General features: G+C 42.8%; 1 protein-coding gene across 2 annotated transcripts in view; it reads left to right on the top strand.

The window, feature by feature from the left end:
- The window catches only part of LOC144822310 (ras GTPase-activating protein 4-like), a 528,733-nt gene that overhangs the window by 305,527 nt on the left and 198,678 nt on the right, over positions 1–24,528 (top strand). For both annotated transcript variants that reach the window (XM_078679660.1, XM_078679661.1), the window contains exon 7: positions 24,021–24,152. In XM_078679660.1, coding sequence (XP_078535786.1) covers positions 24,021–24,152 — 132 coding nt within the window. The remainder of the gene's footprint in view (positions 1–24,020; positions 24,153–24,528) is intronic.

Raw genomic sequence — 24,528 nt, forward strand, 5'->3', positions numbered from 1 at the left:
ATGCTGATATGAATATTTTTCTGAAGTTCCCATCAGAAACTAAATCCTATACCACATGTAGCTTTGTCATTCGCATCAGACCGATTGATCCAATCCCTTGTACGGCTGTGTACATTATTTATTCTGTTACATTGAAGCAGACACCTGGCATTCTGTTAAGAAATACTTGTGCAGAGGCCCTGTCTGCAACCTAAAAGCAGCCATAGAAAATAGCATATTTCACTCTGTTCACCTGCATATATTCTATCTATTTCACTAGTTCCTCTCTCTCTCTCTCTCTCTCTCTCTCTCTCTCTATATATATATATATATATATATATATATATATATATATATATATATATATATATATATATATATATATATATATATTTCAGTAGCACGGCTATGTATGGTTAAGTCTAACTTTCCACTGAAATGCTGTTTTTGTGTTGGTAATCACGTTGGCACCATTTGACATATCTGCAATACATTTCCCAAAAAAATGCTCATGAAATTGAGGTTCTGCATGGAATTTTCATGCACAGCTGCGTGGTGGAGGGAGTAAGGGAAAAGTAGGGATGTCAGAAAAGTGACAGTTTAGATTTCAGGAACGTTAGTTGGAGGTACAAATACTTAAAGTTAAATTGTATAATACCGATTAATTAGTATTGTTCGGAATCATGGATAGCATTCAACATTGTACACAAAAAGTAGATGCTGGGTTTTAACAAAGGTTATGTATCAACCCAAGTTACTTCATAATAATTTAAATTTATGTTGGCACATACAAAACCAAAATTACAAACATAATATTAAATAAATTACATCTTTAAGTATGACACCTAATTATGGTGAATTGTACATCCTCTATTAAGGCCCTCCTTTGTGCTGGGTCGAATTAAAATCTCAGCCAAAATGTGTTTCACTCTTTTACCGCTCACAGGCCTGGGGCTTTTTCAAAGCTCCTAGAGATTAGTTATTATGGTGATCTCAGAGTAGCAGAAATGTTGTTATTCTTAAATTGTAATGATACAGTAGAAACAATTATGTAATTTGAAATGGTCTCGATGTTGGATTTAGGCCACAGCTTTATTGAAATATATATTTTGATGTCTGCGATAATATTTGTAAAACAGTTCAGATTTCAATTACCATAGGACGCTTTTGACTGCAACAGAGCAAATCGCAGAAGAGAATTAAACCAGACTTGACATGAAAGTAGAATGTTACTCAGGCACATTCCTTTGCTTTGTTTGATGTAAATCTGTTAAGTAGTTTTTGAGAAATTAGTATTAGACATTGAACAGACCTTTCAATCGAACGTAGAATGGTAGAGATATCTTGCCAATTATTACACAGAAGGCCCACAAACCGAGATCCTCAGACTATCAGCATACCCACATTTGAAAAAATAATGACATCTGATTGGATACGCTTTTTCTACTGTCTGTTTTGCGTCTGTGACCCAAAAACTGGGTTTGCAGACCCATAGCTCTCTGATTGACTGGCCACAACATGAAAAAACAAGCATTTGCAATGCAATAGGTCTCGCATTAGGAAAGTTTGAGCTATTGGTATTGTAAATGACATATTTTGTATTTATTTGTTGGTTTTGAAAATAGTGATATTAATAGCTTTGTCATTTACAATGCCAATACTTTTAACTTTTGCAAATGTGACACCTATTGTATTTGTAATGCAACATTTTTTGTATTTACGTGACTTAGATGTATTGATATTGCAAATAACAATGGCTTTTAATTTTTTTTAAATAATTAATACTTACATAAAAGTTATTGTAATTTATAATGGCAATAGCTTAAACTTTTGTAAATAACGTTTGTGAAGATTATGTTCAGTGTATTTTATTGTGACGAAAATCCAAGAACAGAAGTGTAATATTAACATATTTTTGTGACATTTGTAATAAAGCTTGAAACATTGAGAGAACAAATTTGAACCAGTTGTTGAATGGTTGCACAGATTGATGCTGTTGTGGCACTGAGTGATGTTGGGGTGGCGACGAGTGATGCTGTGGTAGCGCATAGTGATGTTGTGGTGCCCCTGAGTGATGATGTGGTGCCCCTGAGCGATTCTGTGGTGCCCCTGAGTGATGCTGTTGTGGTTCGATAGATAGAGTGAGGGCGATAGATAGATAGAGGGAGGCGATAAATAGATAAATAGAGTGAGGGCGCTAGATAGACAGATAGTGATGGCGATAGATCGAGTGAGGGCGATAGATAGATAGAATGAGGGCGATAGATAGAGTCAGGGCGATAGATAGAGTGAGATAGATAGATAGAGTGAGGGCGATAGATAGATAGATAGCTAGATAGATAGATAGAGTGAGGGCGATAGATAGAGTGAGGGCGATAGATAGAGTGAGGGTGATAGATAGATAGAGGGCGATAGATAGATAGAGGGCGATAGATAGATAGATAGATGGCGATAGATAGAGTGAGGGCGATAGATAGAGTGAGTCCGATAGGTAGATAGATAGATTGATCGATAGATAGAGAGTGAGGGCGATAGATAGATAGATAGATAGATAGATTGATAGATAGATAGATAGATAGATAGATAGATAGATAGATAGATAGATAGATAGAGTGAGGGCGATAGATAGATGTGTGTGGTTGTGTGTGTGGTTGTGTGTGGGTGTGGTTGGGTATGGTTGTGTGTGTGGTTGGGTGTTGTTGTCAGGGTCTAGCGGATGTGCCTAGCTAAGTTATAGAAGGAAGACTACATCTCCCATAATGCCTAGCGGAAGGGGGGACGGACCGCGAAAGGCATATAGCAGCATGGGAGGCAGAGGTTACCGCAGGTGATTCGTCCTTGGGAGTCAGTTGGATAACGGACGCCCTGTCCCCGCGGATCTGCTGCGGAATTCGTTTGTTTATCTTCGCGTAGCCGTTCCTGCTTCGTGGCTGCGAAGCATGTTTGAGTGCTGGCTCGGAGGAGCTAGTACGCCTGCAGCAGTTACCGGCTGGTACTGCCATTGATGTTTGTGTGAGGCGCGAGAGACGTCGGATTGCCCCCTCCGCGTCCTCACATGGTTTTGTCTTCATCCTTAAGGGTGAGACGCGTGAGACGCAGGATTGCCCCCTCCGCGTCCCCTAGTCGGCGTTTGCATCGTTGCACGCGGCTGAGTGTAACTTACCAAAGAGATCTGGTGTTTGGGGGTGTTTTCTACTTGAGACTTTGGTCAAGAAGACGCAGGATTGCACCCTTCTTGACCGCATCAAGTAAACTGGTGATAGCTGTTGTGACCATCCCATCAAGAGTCAGGAGACGTTGGATTGCCCCCTCCTGGAACTCTAAAACATATGCTTCAATTGGAGATTCTCCATTAGCTTTCAGAGAAGGAACGGAGAGGTTCCTCATCCTTGGAACCAGCCGGTAGGCTGTCTTTGCTTTCTGCCGTTATTTGTACTTCATTTGCCACATTTGTAAAGTAACTCTTGCTTTGGTGGAATCAGGAGGGGGAAGGATACTATTGTTTTACTTGGAGAACTGAGAAGTTGAATAACCCCAATCTTCTCTTAGGGACTTATGAGTGCACTTCTGGTATGTATGATAGCGGTGTGGTAAAGGAATACGGGGTCTGTAGTGAAATAGTATAGGAGCATAGAGAGAAGAGAGGTGTGCACTAACGTGTGTCCTCTTTTGTTACAGGTCTCCCTATCCCTGCTGCTCCTACCCCTACCTATCCCTTGCTTGACTGCCTTTGTGCTCTGGATGTTTACTGTTAGTCAGAGTGCAGGGACGTCAGGAGGTGGACCCCATATGAGCATCGTTCCGACCCCCGAGGAGCCAGCAGCCGTGACAGTTGTTGTGCGTGTGTATGGTTGTGTGTGTGTTTGGTTGTGTGTGTGGTTGTGTCTATGTGGTTGGGTGTGTGGTTGTGTGGTTGTGTGTGAGTGTGTGGGGTTGTGTGTGGTTGTGTGTGTGGTTGTGTGTTGTTGTATGTGTGGTTGAGTGTGTGGTTGGGTGTGGTTGTGTGTGTGTGTGGTTGTGTGTAAGATTGTGTCTATGGTGTGGTTGTGTGTGTTTGTGTGGTTGGGTGTGTGGTTGTATGTGTGTGCGTGTGCGTGGTTGTATGTGTGTGTGCGGTTAGAGAAGGATGTATGTGGAAGAGAGCAGCAGATCAGCACAGCAGAAGAGAAAAGGGAGTTTAAGAAGGAGGCGGGTGGAAGAGAGCAGCAGATCAGCACAGCAAAAGAGAACAGGGAGTTAGAGAAAGAAGTGGGTGGAAGAGAACAACCGATCAGTACGGGAGAAGAAAACAGGGAGTTAGAGAAGGAGGCGGTGGAAGGGAACAGCAGATCAGCACGGGAGAAGAGAACAGGGAGTTGGAGAAGGGGGCGGGGTGGAAGAGAGCAGCAGATCAGCATGGGAGAACAGAACAGGGAGTTAAAGAAGAAGGCGGGTGGAAGAGTGCAGCAGATTCAGCACAGGAGAAGAGAAGAGAACAGGGAGTTAAAGAAGGAGGTGTGGTGGAAGAGAGCAGCAGATCAGCACAGGAGAAGAGAAGAGAACTGGGAGTTAAGGAAGGAAGCGGGTGGAAGAGAAAAGCAGATTAGCACAGGAGAAGAGAACAAGGAGTTAAAGAAGGAGGTGGGGTTGAAGAGAGCAGTAGATCAGCACAGGAGAAGAGAACAGGGAGTACAAGAGGATGTGGGGTGGAAGAGAGCAGCAGATCAGCACAGGAGAAGAGAACAGGGAGTTAAAGAGGGAGTCGGGTGGAAGAGAATAGCAGATCGGCACAGGAGAAGAGAACAGGGAGTTAGAGAAAGAGGCGGGGGAAGAGAACAGCAGATTAGCACAGGAGAAGAGAACAGGGGGTTAAAGAAGGAGGCGGGTGGAAGAGAGCAGCAGATCAGCACAGGAGAAGAGAACAGGGGGTTAAAGAAGGAGGTGGGTTGGAAGAGAGCAGCAGATCAGCACAGGAGAAGAGAACATGGATTTAAAGAAGGAGGCGTGTGGAAGAGAACAGCAGATCGGCACAGGAGAAGAGAACAGGGAGCTAGAGAAGGAGGTGGTGGAAGAGAACAGCAGATCAGTGCGGGAGTAGTGAAGAGAACAGGGAATTAGAGAAGGAGGTGGGTGGAAGAGAGCAGCAGATCAGCACAGCAAAAGAGAACAGGGAGTTAAAGAAGGAGGTGGGGTGGAAGAGGGCAGCAGATCGCCAACACGAGAAGAGAAGAGAACAGGGAATTAGAGAAGGAGGCAGGGTGGAAGAAAGCAGCAGATCAGGTACGAGAGAAGAGAAAAGAACAGGGAGTTGGAAAACGAGGTGGGTGGAAGAGAGGAATAGATCAGCACAGCAGAAGAGAACAGGGAGTTAAAGAAGGAGGTGGGATGGAAGAGAGCAGCAGATCAGCATGAGAGAAGAGAAGAGAACAGGGAGTTAGAGAAGGAGGTGGCTGGAAGAGAGGAACAGATCAGCACAGCAGAAGAGAATAGGGAGTTAAAGAAGGAGGTGAGGTGGAAGAGAGCAGCAGATCAGCAGAGGTTAACAGGGAGTTAAAGAAGGAGGTGGGGTGGAAGAGAGCAACAGATCAGCACAGGAGAAGAGAACTGGGAGTTAGAGAATGAGGCGGGTGGAAGAGAGCAACAGATCAGCACAGGAGAAGAGAAGAGAAGAGAACAGGGAGTTAGAGAAGGAGGTGGGTGGAAGAGAGCAGCAGATCAGCACAGCAGAAGAGAACAGGGATTTAAAGAAGGAGGTGGATGGAAGAGAGCAGCAGATCAGCACAGGAGAAGAGTAGAGAACAGGGAGTTAGAGAAGGAGGTGAGGTGGAAGAGAGCAGCAGGTCAGCACAGCAGAAGAGAACAGGTAGTTAAAGAAAGAGGTGGAGTGGAAGAGAGCAGCAGAACAGCACGGGAGAAGAGAACAGGTAGGTAGAGACGGTAGTGCAATAAAACTATAATCAAAAGATGTGAAGCAAAAGGCAATTAAAAAGCTCTAAAAATATCACTTTGAAAATAACTTCTGACAAATAGTTGTTACCGGTTAACAAAATCTGAGATGTTCTAGGCCGAGATGAACAGAATAGGAGAAAAACACTGCTAGAAGCCTAGGTCTGGGGATTTGTAATTTAGGCAGCTTCGGACTGCGAGCCAACCTAAACGGATCCTCCGGGCAGGTAGAGTTTTGGGGTAAACAAGCAAGTGGTTTTTGTGGGTAAGCACCTGTATGTTATCCATGTATATTTAAATTGGGAAGGGAAGTGCAAAGCCAATAGCGAACAATAATTAAAAAAGAGTGTTGAGATTACATCTCTGGAGAGCAACAGGGTGAACAAGTGAAAATTAAATGCCAGTGGTTGCCACAGGGTGGCAGTGTTTAATAAGAAAGACTGTCTTTGAGAGCGATTTCACGCTCTATGGCACAGCTTTCCAAACTTTTCATGTTGGTGACACACCTTTTTGTCAATCTTATTTTAGGGAAACTGTAATGCGAGCAAGCGCAGCGAGTGAGCCCGAACCACCTCAATTTCTTGTCTCCCCGAGAAATTTTTGAAAAAGTAGTAGGCAAAGCATTGAATGACGCGCGTCAGGCCCCTCCGGCCACGTTCTCCTATGAGCAACTCACATGCACACTGACCTTGTTCACTGTAACAGAAATGCTTCAAAATGTTGCTGTGAGCTCAACGCTAACTTTCAGCTTGTGTATGATGTGCAGACTGTACCACTTCTTCCCCAATTGTTCTCACGATATTTGTAGTGCCCACGCTCCTTGACTGAGACTGCTTCTGGGAGATCCAAGGGTGTCCCAGTGTGGCTGGCGCTTGACGCATTGCATCACGTCTTCCTGTCTTTCTCCCAAAGATCCCTGCTTGCGAGGCCCAGGAGTTATTTGGAAACCTTGGGACACCTGGCTCCTGCTCTGCTTCCCCTCTCTTGCACTCTCCACCCTCACAGTCCTTATTGACACTCAAGTAAGCCATCATGGCCGAGAGAAAAAGGACTGAGTGGCTCAGCAGTGCCAATAGCATCACTAGAGTAAGACGCTCGATCCTCACAAGTACAGTGCCACATGCCTCGGGGGTTTTCTTTTTATTGCTATTATTCTTGCCCAGTGTTAAGAACTCCATCGGGCAAGCAGGTGAAATTGAGGTCTTTATTTTAATAGATGTATATGCAAACATACGGTGTCCTAGAGTGGACACAGCTGACTACACACAACACCTAAGGTCATATTTACGGAGGCCATTCCGGACTGCTCTAAGTAGGAGACATGAGGGGACCTTTGTTTTTTCAGCACGTTGCTCGCATGGGAAAGTGCTGAACCAAAGTAACTTAACTAGTATGGTGCCAACCTCGGAGGTGTAGTAACTACACCTCCGAGATTGGCACCATATTAGTTAAGTTACCTAGCACCAGGGAAGGGATACAAACTACGTCTCTATGATTGGAGCCATATTAATGCCATCAGCGTTTTAAAATGTCCAAAAAATGTCTACATCTCACTACTTATGTACCGAGTGAGTGCCTGGGACTCCGATGCCACTGTGTCACAAGGCCACGCGCTCAGCGCCGTAGCACTCCCGGAGGGGGTGGAGGGTGTCAATACTGCCACTGGCCTCTCACTCCGCCGCTGAGACTCAGACAAAGCCCCCATTGAGCCTCGGTATAGCGGAATCGAGCTTCAGGCGATGAAGCTGCTGCTCCGCCTTCCACCTTGCCCGTCGCAATCACTGATTGAGGCTCGAGTCGCATTCCCATAATATCAGCCCGCAGACTTCATTGCGTCACATCGCGCGACACACCTCCGGTTGGGGCGCGACACAGTAACGTGTCGCGCCACACAGTTTGGAAAGCTGTGCTCTATGATGTTGATGAGAGCGAGGTAATGAGGAAGAAATAACTGAGGACGCCAGGGTGAACAGCAAGAGGTAAGTGTCGCTTTACTATGTGAGTGGCCACAACACTTTAATCTTTAGAAGAAAACAAAATTGCTGGCAGAAGTATTTCACGGTGCTCTCGCAACACAGGCAGAGTGATAAATCATAGACGCGCTCGTGAGAAGACACAATATCTCTGGCGGTGGCATAGAGCGCAGGCTCTCAAGAACAATGCAGGAGAATGGCACGGGCAAACATTCAGTGAAACGTAGCGCGAGCTCTAAGATGAGCTTTGAAGGGCTTGTGGTGTTAAACAATAATAGAGAGCGTGGCAGACGGCAGGCATGAGCACTAATGAAACAGTTAGAGGCATACGCGCGAGGCGAGCGTAACGGACAGCTTGCTATAAATGTAAAAAAAAGGTAAGATGAAGGCTAAGGAGAGCAGTAAAAATGAAACAACTAGTGTGACATGGCTGATAGGAGGCACGAACAGGTGAAAGGCAGTTCAGTTTAATCAGCGCATGGCAAACACGCAAGATGATCGTAAAGGCAGCTTGCAGTAATTAACAAGCTCGCGGCATTGCGTGGCGGGGGTGAGGGCGGGGGAGCAGCATTGGGTGGTGGGGGGGCGGGGAAGCGGCTTCCTTTGAAGTCTGTTGCCGAGGATGTGGACCTATTGCATTGCAAATGCTTGTTTTATACTAATTAGAGGGAGAAGTCCATCTTGGGGGAATGGGAAACTAGCACGCTACCTTTTGCTTTGACGATCTGCCCACAGGAGCTATTGCTCATTATGTAATGACTGTGGCAAGTAAGGCTCGGACTTGGTGTAATGAAGATTACCAGTAAGCAACCGGGGCATTATTGTTTATTGGTTTGAACTATGTTTTCAGAAGGAAGCAGTAGTGTGCCACCCAGCACCTTCACGGTTGGTTGCCACTGATGCATGCACCCTCATAACAGGTGCGATTTCAGGTTATAAAGATGGTCTACATAAACTCAGATGAAGTATTAGCTGGAGCCACCTGGCTGCATTTTTTTATCGTCATGACTGTTATACCTGTATGACTGTTTGTACAAAAATGTGGATCACCTAAAGGCAGTATTTTTCTCTTATAAGTACATACTTTGAACTATAAATGTTAGAAGAAAAATCTTTTTAAAGTTTGTACAAAAATGTGGATCAACTAAGTATTTCTTCCCTTATCAGTACAAGCTTTAAAACACTAAATGTAAGAAGAAAACACTTTAAAATGTGTTCAACGGCTGCCTTAATGATATCTCGCTCATAATCAAAGTAAAGTAAACAATGACCGAAAAGCCATGCAAAAAATGAATACTGAAGATGTCATGTAAATTTCTACTTACGACTCATGGCCGGGCGGGCCTCTGTAGAATCCAGAGACGTAACCTTGCCAGGCACTCACAAAGCAGCTATGCTGCGCCGGGGGTGGGGCCAATACCGGAGCCACCATCACAGAGGCCTGCCGATGTTGTCACTACCGCTCTGCGAGTGATACAGTCGCCCCTGACTATGTCCACGGAAATAGGAGCAAGCCTCCAAGTAAGAGGGAAACAAGGTATTTTAGATGCTCCTTATTAAATGACTATGACATCAGAAAACCAATTCAGCAGATAGAGTGCCTCAGGAAGTTGATTTTGGGAGTCGGCGAGTCCAACCTTTTCGTATGTCTGAAATTACGAAATGCCCTACGATATTTTTAAAGCTATACGCCAGATTAAAACCCTCTGATGTGCCGACGGCCCTTCAAAGAGTTGAAATATGAGGAAATGAAGGGGGCAATGGTGTAAAATAAACGGGTCTGGTCTGCAAGGCTTGAGGCGCTCGCTGCAGTTGGGTCGTGAGAGGAAGCGGTTGACCAGCTTTGTTAGTTGACTCAGGTGTTATTATGTCTGATCTGATGTGACTGGGAGCACCGCCGTGCTGACGGGGAACTCCCGCTCCGCCCTGGAAAGGACAGTGTAAGGCGACACGCATGAACCAAATAGGATGTTAGTGACCCATTATGGGACTCTCGCATTGTGTGGTGGGTGGCGGGGGAGCGGCATTGGGAGTCGGGAGCGGCTTGGGAGCGGATGCCTTTGAAGTCTGATGCCGAGGCTCAGACAAATGGTGGAGCGCATTCCTTTGAAGTCTGATGGGGGGGGCGTGGGGGCGGATGCCTTTGAAGTCTGATGCCGAGGCTCAGACAAATGGTGTATGGTGTGCGATGTGGCTGGTGATGTGCACGTGCCTGGCTCACATGAACTGCACCTAATCCGCAGGGGGTAGACTTTTGAAAGCCTCTTACTATAATCTCGCCGAACAATGCTTACGCATTGCTTCAGCGAGACCTAAATATGGTGGCCGACATTACAGGATGAGGGGACAGGGTTCCGTTGCCCTGAGAAAAAGGAGCAATAACTGGGTAGGGAGAGGATTGCTTTACCCCCGAGCTTAGGTAGTGGTGCTGCTAAGAGACCCCTTAGTGTCAAACTAAACTCACCACAGTGTCTGAAAATGCAAGGCAGAGACAAGGTGATGAGTTTCAATTCCTCTGAGTCTTTTTCATACCTTTGTGACAAAATGGACACTGTATTGCGTTATGCAATGTGCAATGTGACAACGCTGAACATGTTGTTTCAGGCAACGCGGCAGGCTTCTTAAAAGTATAGAAAACTATTTGATATACTTTCAAGATAACCAGCATCACATTAGCAAAGCAATTCACTTTGCTTGCTCACCAATGGTAAACCAAACTGCTTGGTTTTGTTAATGCTTGTTGGTAATCTCAGGTTACTTGTTGGCAGTGGGGTTGTAGCTACCAGGAGCGGCTCTAGGTTCATGGTGGCCCTGGGTAGGGAGCGTAGGTAGGGGGCCCCGGAAGAGGAGGGCGGGGCGGGCCAGAGTCCCCCCCCGTAGCTCAGGAGGGGGAGGGTCAGGGTGTTTGGAAGTGAAACAGAGCCAGAGGCCGCCAAATCCCTGCCAGGGCCCGCCATGCAAATATGTATCCATCCTCAGAGGATTATTATATTGACCCCTTCGACGCTCATGACGAGCCCAGCTCGTCATGGAGTTTCCATTGACTTCAATGGAAATTACATTCAAAGCCATAAAACACCTTAGCATCCAAGTGGTTAAGGATATATATTGGCATGGAGGCCCCTGGGGTTTTGGTTGCCCTGTGCAGGTGCACAGCTTGCACATGCCTAAGGCCGCCCCTGTAGCTACAGTAGAATCTGTGAGACAATGAAAACCGGGCTGTGAAGTTAAAATCCAAAGATTGTTTCTCGTAGCAGACTATAGCACAGCCATTTGCCAGTCTTTTAATAACATTCCACCAGCAAAGGAGTAGCTCTTGTTGCTGGATGAGAGCTCTGCCTTTGATTAGGTGCAAGAGATTGACGCCTTCAGGATAAGCCATTAGAAAACAGCACCACTGTACCTCTTCTTTCCTCGACTCACTTCGTGGGCATAAAGCTGTGCAGCAATTTCTCCGTAACACCTCCAGACCTAGAGCGACATAGTAAGGAGGTATCACTCCTGTTTTCTCCTTCTTCTCATTTCTTTATCTATCCATTCTTCCATTTTCTTATTCACTTAATGACATATCTATTCTCTCAAATATGTATTTACTTATTCATATATCCTTTTATTTATTATTTACCCATTTATTCATTTATCTACTTAATTGATCTATTTAGCTATCTTGTACCCTTCATGACCTTCCATCAACTATATATATGTGTATATATATATATATATATATATGACAACGGACATTTCTTGTGGAGAGAGGGGTGAGCCGCACACATTAGGTGAAATGAAAGTCTTTTATTTCAAATTGCAAAGCACTGGCGGTCTCGTTCCTGATGCATTTCGGTCAGCATTGACCTTTATCAAAGGCAGCCAGAAGCATCAAAGAGGCTTGAAGGCACACAGTCCCAATTGCTCATTTATGAATGTTTTCCCCCTGGTGGGCGTCACGAGTGGCTGAATGGAAATGTTTGCCCCCTGGTAGGCGCCGCGATAGGCTGAATGAATGAGGCATGCTGGTCTCTGTAGTTTGCCTTTGGTCCCACAAATCTTTCCCTTCAGTGGGCGATGCGTTTAAAATTCGTATTTGTTAATGCAGTCACCTAATCCCCGTGCATACTGACTTGGAGTTGCTGGGGTCCAATACCAAGGTCCAGTCCCTGGCGGTTGCCACTGCCCTTATTGCATCCGCATGAGTCACAATTTGGTCCATTTGCGGGCAGTTGTTGGCGCTCTTTTTGCTGGTGGTGCATAGCTCGCGGCAGGACCACGCCGCAAAAACATGACAACGGACCTTTCTCGTGGAGAGAGGGGTGAGCCGCACACATTAGGTGAAATGAAAGTCTTTTATTTCAAATTGCAAAGCACTGGCGGTCTCCTTCCTGATGCATTTCGGTCAGCATTGACCTTGATCAAAGGAAGCCAGAAGCATCAAAGAGGCTAAAAGGCACACAGTCCCAATTGCTCATTTATGAATGTTTACCCCCTGGTGGGCGTCACGAGTGGCTGAATGGAAATGTTTGCCCCCTGGTGGGCGCCGCGATAGGCTGAATTAATGAGGCACGCTGGTCTCTGTAGTTTGCCTTTGGTCCCACTATTCTTTCCCTTCAGTGGGCGATGCGTTTATATATATATATATATATATATATATATATATATATATATATATATATATATATATAGATAGATAGATAGATAGATAGATAGATAGATAGATAGATAGATAGATAGATATAGATAGATATATAGATAGATATATGACTTCATATTACATACACAATAAATGTTATTAGTTCTAAATTATATTTGCCTATCCCTTAATTTACTTTGTCCAACTGTTTCCCATGATTATATCTAGCCAGATTTATATTTCTTAGCATACTATGTCCAATATTCTTCTTTTCTTTTCTTAATACTTTGTCTTTTATTTCATTTCTCTTATTTCCTCCCCTTCTCTCTCTTGTATGCACATTTTTCTTCTTTATGTTATACTGTATATGTTTAATCACTAGACCATTGTAGGTCAATTCAATTCAATTTCAACTTTATTCAGTTTCCATAATTTGTTAAAAAACCATAAAAGTACATATAAAACACATTTCAGTTCATTAAAAATATAAAACGATTTGGCAAGTTCTTTAACAAACAGAATACAAGGTATCTAATATTATCTACAATTTCATCAAAGAGGTATAAAGTGTCAATGTGCAAATGGCTTTGTGCAAATATCTATCAAAAGATTTGAACAATGCTTTACACAAAATTTAAGAAAACAGGCTATACTTTTTGCATGTAATTCGTTTTCTAAGTACTGAAGCACCAGAAAGGCTGGACGACACCCTCGTATACCCAATACTCTCATAAGTGAAACAATCCATCGCCTACGGGGTGTAATATAAAATTTACAAAAGAATAAAACATGAATAGAAGATTGTGCAGAGATGATATTGCAAGGACAGGCAATTAGGGTCGTAGACCAGTCATTCTGCAATGGAAAAGATATCAACCGGTGGAATATATTAAATCTAAACCGAGTTAACAGAAATTTTTCATATTGGTTTAGATTATACAAAAGGTATGGTTGTATGCTAAAGGTAGTCTGAGCTAATAAAAGATGCTGCACAGAAGATTTCCCTATTTCGTTTGTAGGTCGCAGCTGGCCCAAATGTGTTAGACCTTCCTTTTTTAGTTCTTTTCTCGAGATCTCGGCTATTGTTTTTAGATCGGAAAAATGTCTGTCAAGCCCAAGATCGACAAAGAATGCCTTGACATATGCCAACCATTTAATCTTTTCCATGTTGTCTAGAGACATGCAATCCTGTATGAGTAATCTTGTTAGCTCACATTGATCCGTGGACCAGATCCGGCGCCATAACATGATTGGTTGTATTTTTATTATGTCTGATATATAATCTAAGCCCAATTCAAGATGGCATCCATACGTTGTAGTACTCTTAGGGACTGCAAGTAAGTACCTTAAGAACGTATTTTCTACTTTCTGTAACTGGGCAACATTTGCATATCCCCAGACCCCTGAGCCATAGGTTGCCACGCTTATGCATTTTGCCCGATAGATTTTTAACATTTCTAATGGGGATCTCTTTCCCAATTTCTGTGCAAATGCTACTAATGCCGTGGTAGGCCTCAGGAATAACAATTTTCTTGAGTTGACGGCCTCTGACCATTTGGACTTATTGTCAAATAAGATCCCTAAATAGGGATATGTTGTTGTGTGTTCTAGCGGAACATTATTGACAAATATGTGTTTAAAATTCTTTGGTCATGGGCCGGCATGCATCACAAAGGTCTTTTTTATGTTCACCTTAAGATTTAGGCGGGTCGTGAACACGCAGTATTTATCTAGGACCCGCTGCAGCTGTAAAGGAGTTCTGGCGAGAATTACCGCGTCGTCGGCGTATAGCAATGCTGGAATTTGCCGACGTCCTATTGTAGGGAGATCTTTACTTCCTTCCAACATTGCCACCTCAAGCTCATTTGTGTAGAGAGTGAATAGGAAGGGGGCCAGAACACAACCTTGTCTGACCCCCCTCTCTACTCGAAAGGGTCCTGTTAGCTTTCCTTTGGTACCATACCTAACTCGTGCTGTGGCTCCTGTATACAGATCTCTTAAAAAATTCACCAATGAGGGATCTACTCCCAGTTCTAAAATGATTGACCACAGCTTTGAGTGACTAACACAGTCAAAAGCTGCGGTCAAATCCACATATACCATGTGCAAGAAGCCCCCCTTTGCTTATTTCCTGCAAGAAGTGTTAAATTCAGGGCCTGGTCTACTGTCCCTAGTCCCTCCCGGAATCCGTATTGCAAATCCGAGATTATTTTCCGTTCCGTTGTCTAATCCTGTAGTCGTTCGAGGAGGATGCGACCAGCCACCTTTCCAAGCGAGTCCAGGAGGGAAATCGGCCGGTAACAAGATGGACTATTTCTATCGCCCTTCTTATATATTGGGACTAGTATTGAGGTGGACCAGGATTCTAATAGTCCAATTTCTTTGGCGGCCTCAAGTACTCTGGTAAGGATCGGGGACCATAGATCTAAATTATATTTAAAGAAATCCACCGGGACCCCATCGGGCCCCGGCAATTTCCCCAATTGTAATGCTTTTATCGCGGTTATTACCTCATTGTGTGTAAAATTCAAACAGATTGGGTATTCTACTTGCCTCAGAGCCTGAACCATTTCCTCACTTTGTTCTTGTTGTGTTCCCTGTTCCATTTCCATAGCAAATATGTTCGTAAAGTGATTCACCCATGTTGTGGCATCTGTGGCTACATCTAATTTGGGAGTTTCGGTTGTTTCAGAGAGGAAAGGAGATCTAACAATTCGCCAGAAGGTTGAACTATCCTTTGTGGAGCAACTTTTATGGAGTTGACTCCATAGATCATCTCTTATCTCCCTTTTCCGAGATTTTAGGGCTAGTGCGTATGCCTTCCTTAATCCATTGATCTCTTCCTTGTCCCCATTTTTCTTACTTAGGGCCTTTTTTAATAGTGAGTAAGTTTTTGTACATTTAGAGTTAAACCAGCCCTTTTTAATATTACTTGTATTTACCTGCTTTACGGTTAACTCTTTCTCTATATTTTGTACAATGACACTGTAACTTGACAATATTTCTTCCGGTGTCACCTCGGGATCAAGGCAGTTTTCAATGGAGGGCAAGGTTTGCTTGACTATGTTAGTCATTATAGCTTCCTGACCAATTTTAGCCCATTTTAATGTGAAACCATTTAGTCTGTCTAAGTTTAGGGCCTGCTGGTCAAGTAGATTTAAGTACTTTATCTCCTCTGTGTTTGTTGGCACAGACAGGACGAGACTAATGGGGAAATGATCACTCAATACATTATTAATAGTTTCAAAAGTATAGATAGTCGATGCTATGCTAAATGAAACGAGAATGAAATCTATTAAGCTTTTTAATCCTCTCCCGTTAAATGTTGATGAGAATAAGACTGGGGGAGTTGCTAGTTCATTTGCAAATCCTAGCTCTATTCCAAGCAAAATCTCATTCATTCGGTTGCCCATGGTTGTGTGGGTAAAATGTGTTAGGCTGTTCTCCTCATCGTCATAAATACCACAGTTGTTGGTAGAACTTTTTTTGCACAAATTTAAATTAAAATCTCCACCCCAAATTTGCGCAATGGAGTTGTTCATATATTTTGATCGTAGTTCTTGCAGTAAGTAGGAAACCTGATTTAATACGTCAATTATGTCAGTTGAATTCAAATTATTATAAAACTTTACTAAAATATAAAAGGAGCGCTTGGTTACTTGCAGCATCATGATCTGGTAGTTTGTTTCCATCTTTATTGGAACTATTTCCTCTAAGGCCAGTGTATTCGATATATATGTTATTAGGCCACCCTTAGATCTTCCAGAACTCGATGCTATAGCCGCCGAGAAATATGTCTTATTGCCTACTAAGTGAATTGGGGATTTCAGCCAGGTTTCTTGGATACAAATTATGTAATATTTCCTCACTAGGTCAAACCATTTCTCGTCCTGAAATTTTGACAAAAGTCCTGCTATATTCCAGAAAATAATGTGGATTTGCAAAGTAGACAATATGGGTAGTTCACCCGTAATGTGCAAGGGTGGATCCTCATTTATTTGGTAATTTATTTGAGTTGTGTTTAAGACGCCATTATCTGTTTTTATTGCGTCATCCATATCCAGTAGGCCAAAGATAATGGGGTCTGGAGATTGAAGGTTCCTCGAAACTCACTATATTATTTCCACCTGGCACATCTCTCTTCGTGATGTCTTCTAGATCCAGTCAGTCATTGGTATCTAGCCCTGAGAGAACATTGAATCTGTTAAAGGTGGTAATGGGGTATGAGGGCCCTTGCGCCATGGGGACTATTCTCTGGTGAGTAAATCGATGCATATCATTGCTTGGCGGGTAGAAAAGACCCAATGGTAATATGTTTATCTCCAATGGATCAATTATGTGATTTCCTCCCCTCCTCAGAATTTCATTTACTAGAATTGGCGAGCTAAAAGTTAGTACTATGCAATCGCCTGACAGAGCTTTCTCACGTGTTCCTACCCACTGCACTTGTCTGGCCATTTTAAATTCTTGAAATAATTTTCTATGTAGGCCGACCCTGTTACTTAGCCAGTGTAACGACTTATTTTTGAGAGATGACCAAGTTTCAGCGTTACAAGCTTGACTAAAGGGTACATTTCCTAATACAATAATATACGGGGTGGCCTCTGGTGGCAAGTCTAAATGGCTATCTGCAACTAATGTGGCAGGGTGAACTGGAGTAAGAGAGTGTTTTTCTTTTGAGTGGGGCTGAGCAGCGGGAGATTGTATCTTCGATGTACCAGTATATGTAGTTTTTAAGGTGTTACTCTTTGATGTAATTTGTGGTTTAAAGAAATAATAAGCTCTTTTATCCTGTGCTTTTTTCAGTGGTGACTGAGACTGGGTAGTAATTTCTAAAGGAGATTGTGACGTGTTCAGTGAATTGGCCTTTATTCCTGACAATTGGGGATTAGATGATAAGTTGCCCCTAGATGTTTTAGGAGCTGTGTTCAGATTTTGAGGGTTATTGATTAGTAGATTTTCCATATTCTCCATTCTTGCCACTAGCTGGTCTAATCTGATCCTAACATATGAGTCCAGTCTTTCTACTACCAACGTCAAGTTGTGTATCTCTTGTTGAGAGTCACTTCGTAATAGAGAGTTGGGATTTACTTTATCCTTTTGTTTAGTTTGGTTTTTGTGTTTGTCTAGGCGTCTATTACCCTGTGGAGTATAACTGGGTTTCTTTTTCTTTATGATAGAGGAATGTACTGTTACTGAGGGGATGTCTTTATGGGGAAATTGGATGTCGCTAGATCGTGTTTTTTTTTGCTTTTTCTCGGGGGTTGTGTTGGTGAATCATTCGTAATTAGTAAGAGATCGTCAGAATCATGCTGAATACAACCATTTGGTGAATTTATGTTGTCTACATGGTTAGTTTTAGTATCACCCAAAGGGCTAAGGGCTGTGTTAGTCTAGATGAAGTTCCCTCGATTGATTCCTCTACTGCATTGATCTGTTTGTCGATTGCGCCTACCGCGCCAGACAGATAACTTAATAGAGTTTGCTGAGTGTCAATATTTGACCTGGCGCCACCAGGACTTGGTAATTTCCTTTTCCCCATTGGCCTAAAATTACAGAGTATCCCCGCAATGAGCCAATACTAATAATCACAGTACATGGCAGTCAGTATTCGATTAATTGATATGGAATTGCGCTACCAGAGCATCCGGGAACAATAAACTGTTGGCTGTACCCGGACAGTGGAAAATCCAAGAGACCTGGCCTGACCCGGCCTCCTCCGGCCTATGACGGCCTTGGACGGTCCCACCCTTGTCTTGGGCTTAGCCTGGGCGCTCCCGCAACATGGGGAGTGACGCGGATATTTGTGCCCCTCCTGGCGCGTTGTCCCGGTATGCGGCTTCCGGCCGCAAGGTCTACTGGGTCTTGTAGTTTTTAATGAGCCGAGGAGCTCACCCCCACTCGGTGGCCGTACTGTAGATGGAAAGATGCGGCTGCGGGGGGTAAGCGGGAGCACCAGCACAGGGGAGCGGGTCTGCCAGAGAGATCCAGGTCACAGTTCAGACACCTCCCGTACAGCAGGTAGGGATCACCAGGTTCTCCAGGCAGTATGGGTAAAGGCGTCCATTGTAGGTCTATTATGATGTATTATAATTTTATGAATGTATACACCTTTAATCTCTCGATAAAGATTTACGATAAAAAGAACAAAAAAAACATTTACTGTAATATGCAAATTGTACAGTGCGACAATTTCAGGCCCTTTAAACTGTCTGCGTGCTCAGTGTCTTGCACTGTGTGCTGTCTCAACCTTCGAAGAAAATGCTCTAACCAGGCTTAGGAAAGCACCCACAGCTGCAATCAGCCATATACACACATATATAGACAGGGCTTTAATTGGGATGAAAAATTGTGGGGTCTCTAAAAGGGATATGGCTTAGGCATGTAACCACATTTTTCTCGTTCCCATAGTATGTCACCGAACTGGTATTTTGGTTTCTCTCTGAGCTCCCTGTTATTGCATGCAGATATGTAACGCAACAACTGACACACACCTAAAACCTGCCAGGACTATTGGCTTTGTCAGTGGTTGCTAGCTGTTTAAGATAAATGAGTAACAACAATGATTTTGTTGTAAATAATTAGCATTGAAAATGTTTCAGTTCTGAAGTTGTGAAACTGTGAATTAAATATTATTGCGGCCTTTGTAAGGAGTATTGGTCTCAGTTACGTGCACTTTATGTTAGACATGTATACCCTTTGTTCTCTACACATCTCGCCCATCTGCATATCATAAACCTCATCACTTTCCTCTTCAGCCCCTTCTTTTTACTCTCTCCTGAATGTACTTGCTCACATCTACTTTACTTCAACGCCCTCTAACCTATACTGCACTCACTCACATGTAAGCACTTTATTTGGCAACTGTGTACCCCTTCACACACACTTACACAGAATTTCAATTGCACCTGGGATTTGTGATAATTGCTCTGTGATTGGTGATCTGCAAAGAGGCCAATCCACTGACAGGCACTGTGGAGAAGAACACATACTACTTTCAGCCTCAGCTCCAGAGCTCTCAATCGCCGCATGTCATGAATACCTGAAGCAACTCAGTTCAAAGTATGCACTATACAATTGTAATAAGATGCACGAGAACAACACAGAAACACAACATGATGCTGACAGGCATTACCGTAATGTTTTGAATATTCATTGTTTGGAATTCACCCAGTGTTTTTGGCTTTAATGTAACGGGCATGAACGTAGGGCCCGACAGAGACCCATTGCATTGACTGTTTTAATGCCATATCACAGAGCCAGGAGGCCAGAATTACTCAACCACAAACATCTGGCATGCTACAGCGTCTGTCTTTAAAATCAAAACATGTTAAGAGTGGGGATAAAGCATTCTAGAACCATCGTCCTGATCAATCTAAATAAATCAGGACCTTAATAAGCACCAAGTATGTGCACCATATTCTAGGCATGCATAGTCATAGCAATTCATGTTTTTTTTTATATCTTTCTGGTATTCCACGATAAAGGAAACTATATCCATATATTTCTCCCTTTTGAGCTCGACACACTCAAAGCTGAGGATATTTAAGTCAACTTTGCCAGGGAGCAAAAACCCTCCACGACTTTTGGACCACATTCGATGGGAAACAAATACAGCAGTTCCATTTCTAAAGGGGCCCGCAATCTACAGCTACGACCTAGGGTTTTACGGGAAGGTCAACATAACCTGGCATTTCAGCACAAGATACCCAATACAAGTTTAGCGTTAACCCTTACCATTACCATAGAGAAGGCGCCAAATCTCACTTACCAAGCTCGCATCGAGTCGTATCCTGTAACGGGAAAGGGTGGAATCTATTCCGGTCAGTGATGTTTGGCCTGGCCTCATACAGGGGTGCTGCCTGCAACACCGGCAGCGTCACTGGCCTACAGTGGATTTCACAGAAACGCCCATGGCTTTAAAGCAGGCTTTACAAACGAGTAGCTCGTGACCTCCTGGTCGCTCTCCTGCTACTTGTAAGTAGCTCTCTTGTGAGTATGCCAGTGAACTACATTAGAAGCTTTTCTTTGGTTGAAATAATATATGATGGCAAATTAAAAAGCTGGTATTTGGAGAAAAATGTTGAATTTCCAAAATATATTTGAAGCTGATATTTGAATGATAAAAATCAACCAGTGTTGGGGTGAATATTACTAAAATTAACATGGTGCTATGTGCACTGCAGCTATTGCTGTTATGCATCACCCTTGTAGAAGCATCCCACATTAACAAAGCATTTTTAACATAATTGCTGTCAACCGTGCCTGGTGCACGGAGGTAATCACTTCCCGATGCACGGAGGTAATCACTGCTAATAATCTTGCATATGGGTAATTAATGTAATTTTGTCTAATGTGGTTACTACTACAGTGCTAATAATATTAGCAGCTCTGGAAGAATGTTATTGAACATAAGTAGCTCTATTTACATAAAAGGGCTGTAGAAAAGTAATCCCTGCGTCTTGCCTCACTTTGTAGAAAGTTGATTTACTGCCTAACTTCCGCTGCTTGTTCAGAGCGAGGCAGGACAGGCAGCCTTGGACAGACAGCCCAGACATAAATGCAATGTTAGATACAATGTATCTCCAAATAAATTGATGTATTTCATATTTTTGTATAAAAGACGTAGGGGTTTCAGAATAGCTCAGCCCCCGAGCCCAAAAGCAGGAACCACCCCTGTGTTATGACTAATGATAGCAGGCCTACAATGAAATGATGTATCTTTGTTTAGTTAAAAGTTATTTCAGGCTAATGGAAGGGGAAGAGATTCAAGAACCCCAGAAAAAGAAAAGAGTTATCACTAAAGAATTAGATCTCCAAAACGTACATTGAAGACAAATAGAAAAAATATGTCCGCATAAATTGGAATTTACTATCTAAAACAAATGCACAGTAAGTCGAATCTCCCTAAAAAATACATGTATATTTGGCATTTGTTATTTTAATATTATTACAATCTGTGATGTCTTTACTCTGAAAACAATTAAAGCCAAAGAGTTTTTTTAATTTTAGAAGAGTTTCTTTTCTGATTGTGAAGTTGTTTGTCCTTGTTTGAGGGCAGTGGACCTAGAATGGACTTGAAAGTGGACCACATTTAGCACAAAAGGAACCAGCAGGAAGGTACAAAATATTGGCATAACACAATGCAGGCAATTTCAACTCGAAAAATGGGAAGCAGGTTAACAGCACTAAAAATCTTAATGTGGAGAACCCTAAAAAAAGTGGCTTGAATGAAAAATTGGTAAAAACGCCTTCATGATTCAGCAACAATGCCTTTAGCTGTAGAAGAGTAAATCAATAAACTTGAGCGGAAGCTATCCGCAGGACAGTTAGAGATGACCGCTTCTTGTGACAAAGACCAATAGTGACCCTGCAACATAACCTATTGCCCATTGTGCCCATATTTGCTGCCCATACCTTTACTTCATACCAGGGGTGATGGTATTCTGGTGCAGTCAGTCACGCTTCCAATTTCTCAGGGCATTATCCTTGTGAGGTGACTGGCAATATTAACATATTCTTGGGGTTAGCAACCCCCCCACTGCAGCCACAAGATGGCCATGTTTTTGACTTTCATGGCGATCTAGGTGCCCTGTGAGTCAAATTCTTGTGCCACTGTTCTCACTCAACACTAGGTGGAACTGCTATTCCAATCGTTCTACCTAGTAGCCTCCCACACCTACTCTTCCAGCATCTAAACAAAGCTCTGGGTTGGGACTTTGAGAATGCCTGGACAATGGACCCGTTTCTTTAAAGAATCATTGCCACTCTGGTCTTCGAGTGGATATGGGATGCACGGCTTGCCTTGATAATCTGGTGCAGTGTTGTTTCTGTGACCTTATCAGCTCTTGTACACTGATCAAGAGAGACACCTTGTGCTCACACAAACATACCCTGCCATTCAAAGGGATTTTGCGTCCACAGACCCACTCTCTTTGGGCAGCGGCCAATGAGCTCAGAATTATGGCTCTGGTTCATCAACTAAACAGCCATTAGCTATATATAGGAATTAGGTTTTTACTGCAAGGATTCCACTTGGATTGTGTCTCCTGAGGGCAGCATGGCAAGAACACATGGTGGCCCTAACTTATTCAACAAAAGATGCTCAAACAAACTGCGTAACCTGTCACTCGTAAGAACAGGAAATACAGAGGCCAGATTGGCATTTTGGTGTTATGATATACATAAGTGTGTGTGCCTTTGTGGAAAACCATACGTGTAAGGTTTATCCCTAGCAGACATTTCAGCATCATTTACGTTGGTGGCTGCTGTCACAATAAAGGTTGATGCAGAAAAGTGGCTTCTGAACCAAGTAGAAGAACTGCTTTCTTGTCCAAATTGCTCCTAAGTAATTAAACATGCATTAGCAAAGCCAGTTGCTCTGGCCTTATCAAAATAGTTCAATGGTTATTTGTTTGTTTTTATTGTAAGCATATGTCACACAAATAAAAACCTAAATGTGGCAGCCATATGCTTTCAATAAACATGTTAAATTGTAAAAAAAAAATAACCATTATGTATAATTTTACTTTACCATACTGGTGCTTCCTCACGAGTAGATGTTCCTCGAAGAACCGTTTATAGTTTTAATCCACATCATAGTAAAATATGATCTCATTGGCAGAAAGAAAACGTACTATTGGCTTAGAATTACTCTCACCTAAAGGCATAGTTTAAACATGCAAGGCTGATTAAAAAAGTAAAGATAAAGAATGGAAAGAAAACATTATCACATTTAATTATTTGCGACCAACCCTAGCACAGACGTTTGTTTCTTTTTAGGTGTTTGTGTACATATGATCAGTAGAAATGTCATTAAACGCCCCGTAAGAGAGCCAGTGGCTAAAGTGAGTTCATCCATTGTCCCATGCTGTATCTTGTGGTGGATGGAAATATGAATGGCAGTTGAACTGACCAATAAATGAAGAGTGCTGATTCAAAGGTGGACCGACACTCTATGGATGTATATATTATTTATTTTTTAGTACATGAGGCTGGTAAGACAGCTAAAGCAGTCTCTAGGAAAGACCTAAAAATGTCATGTGATATTGGGGACTAATCTATTCATCGCATCTGGTAGTAGCTTCCTATCCACAATATCTTATCTTGCAACATTAGTCTCCCAGGATGGTATGCACTCCAACATTTATTTGAGATTTAAATTACCTGGTTTCTGACAGTTCATTGCCCCTATAAAATGATGTCAGAATTATCATTATGGGTAACACAGATATTCTTCTTACAAACCCAAAAGTTCTACCTTGCTGACTCCAGTTATAGACTTCTGGTGCATTTAACTATTGTCTGACATCTGTCTTATTGGAACGCGGTTTGTATTGTCCTTCCCAAGACCCCCTTGTTACTCTGAGTCTATTTATATTTAAAATTTTCATTCTACGGTAGACAAAATTCTAACTTTCATGTGTAATTAGAGTAAATTGAGAAGGAATAGGCTTAGAGAACAGGCATTCGAGACCCTGCAATGAATATGTTTGTGGCCTCCTTATGCCTTCCTGCAGGTGGTGAAGAAGTCCTGTTATCCACGCTGGAACGAAACCTTCGAGTATGACCTGGACACGGCTCTGACGGAGAAACTGACCGTAGAGGTTTGGGACTGGGACCTTGTTAGCAAGAATGACTTCCTCGGGAAGGTAAGAGTTTTTAAAACTGCCTGTCACTATACAGTAAATAGGACTGGCTGAAATCCTGCTCTTGTTGTACTTCTGTTTAAACTGGTGGATCCCTTTATTCAATACCTCTGAACAATTTGCTCACATTTCTTACCATACATCGTATTCTATTTTCATATAGTGTCACTATGTACCTTAATTTAATCCACATCTATCTCATGTTATTGCTGCTGTGATATCTTTGAAAAGAGCTCTGATACCTTCGTGCTATATTAAACTCGATAAATAACTACATTCAAATAGGAAGCCATTGCTTGACTGTCATTGACTGACAGATCGATTGTTGGAAGCATGTTGGGGGACATTCAACTCTATTGTCGCTAGGTGTGCCGCCCAC

Source organism: Lissotriton helveticus, chromosome 3_1 (assembly GCF_964261635.1).
Source record: "Lissotriton helveticus chromosome 3_1, aLisHel1.1, whole genome shotgun sequence".
Classification (NCBI taxonomy): domain Eukaryota; kingdom Metazoa; phylum Chordata; class Amphibia; order Caudata; family Salamandridae; genus Lissotriton; species Lissotriton helveticus.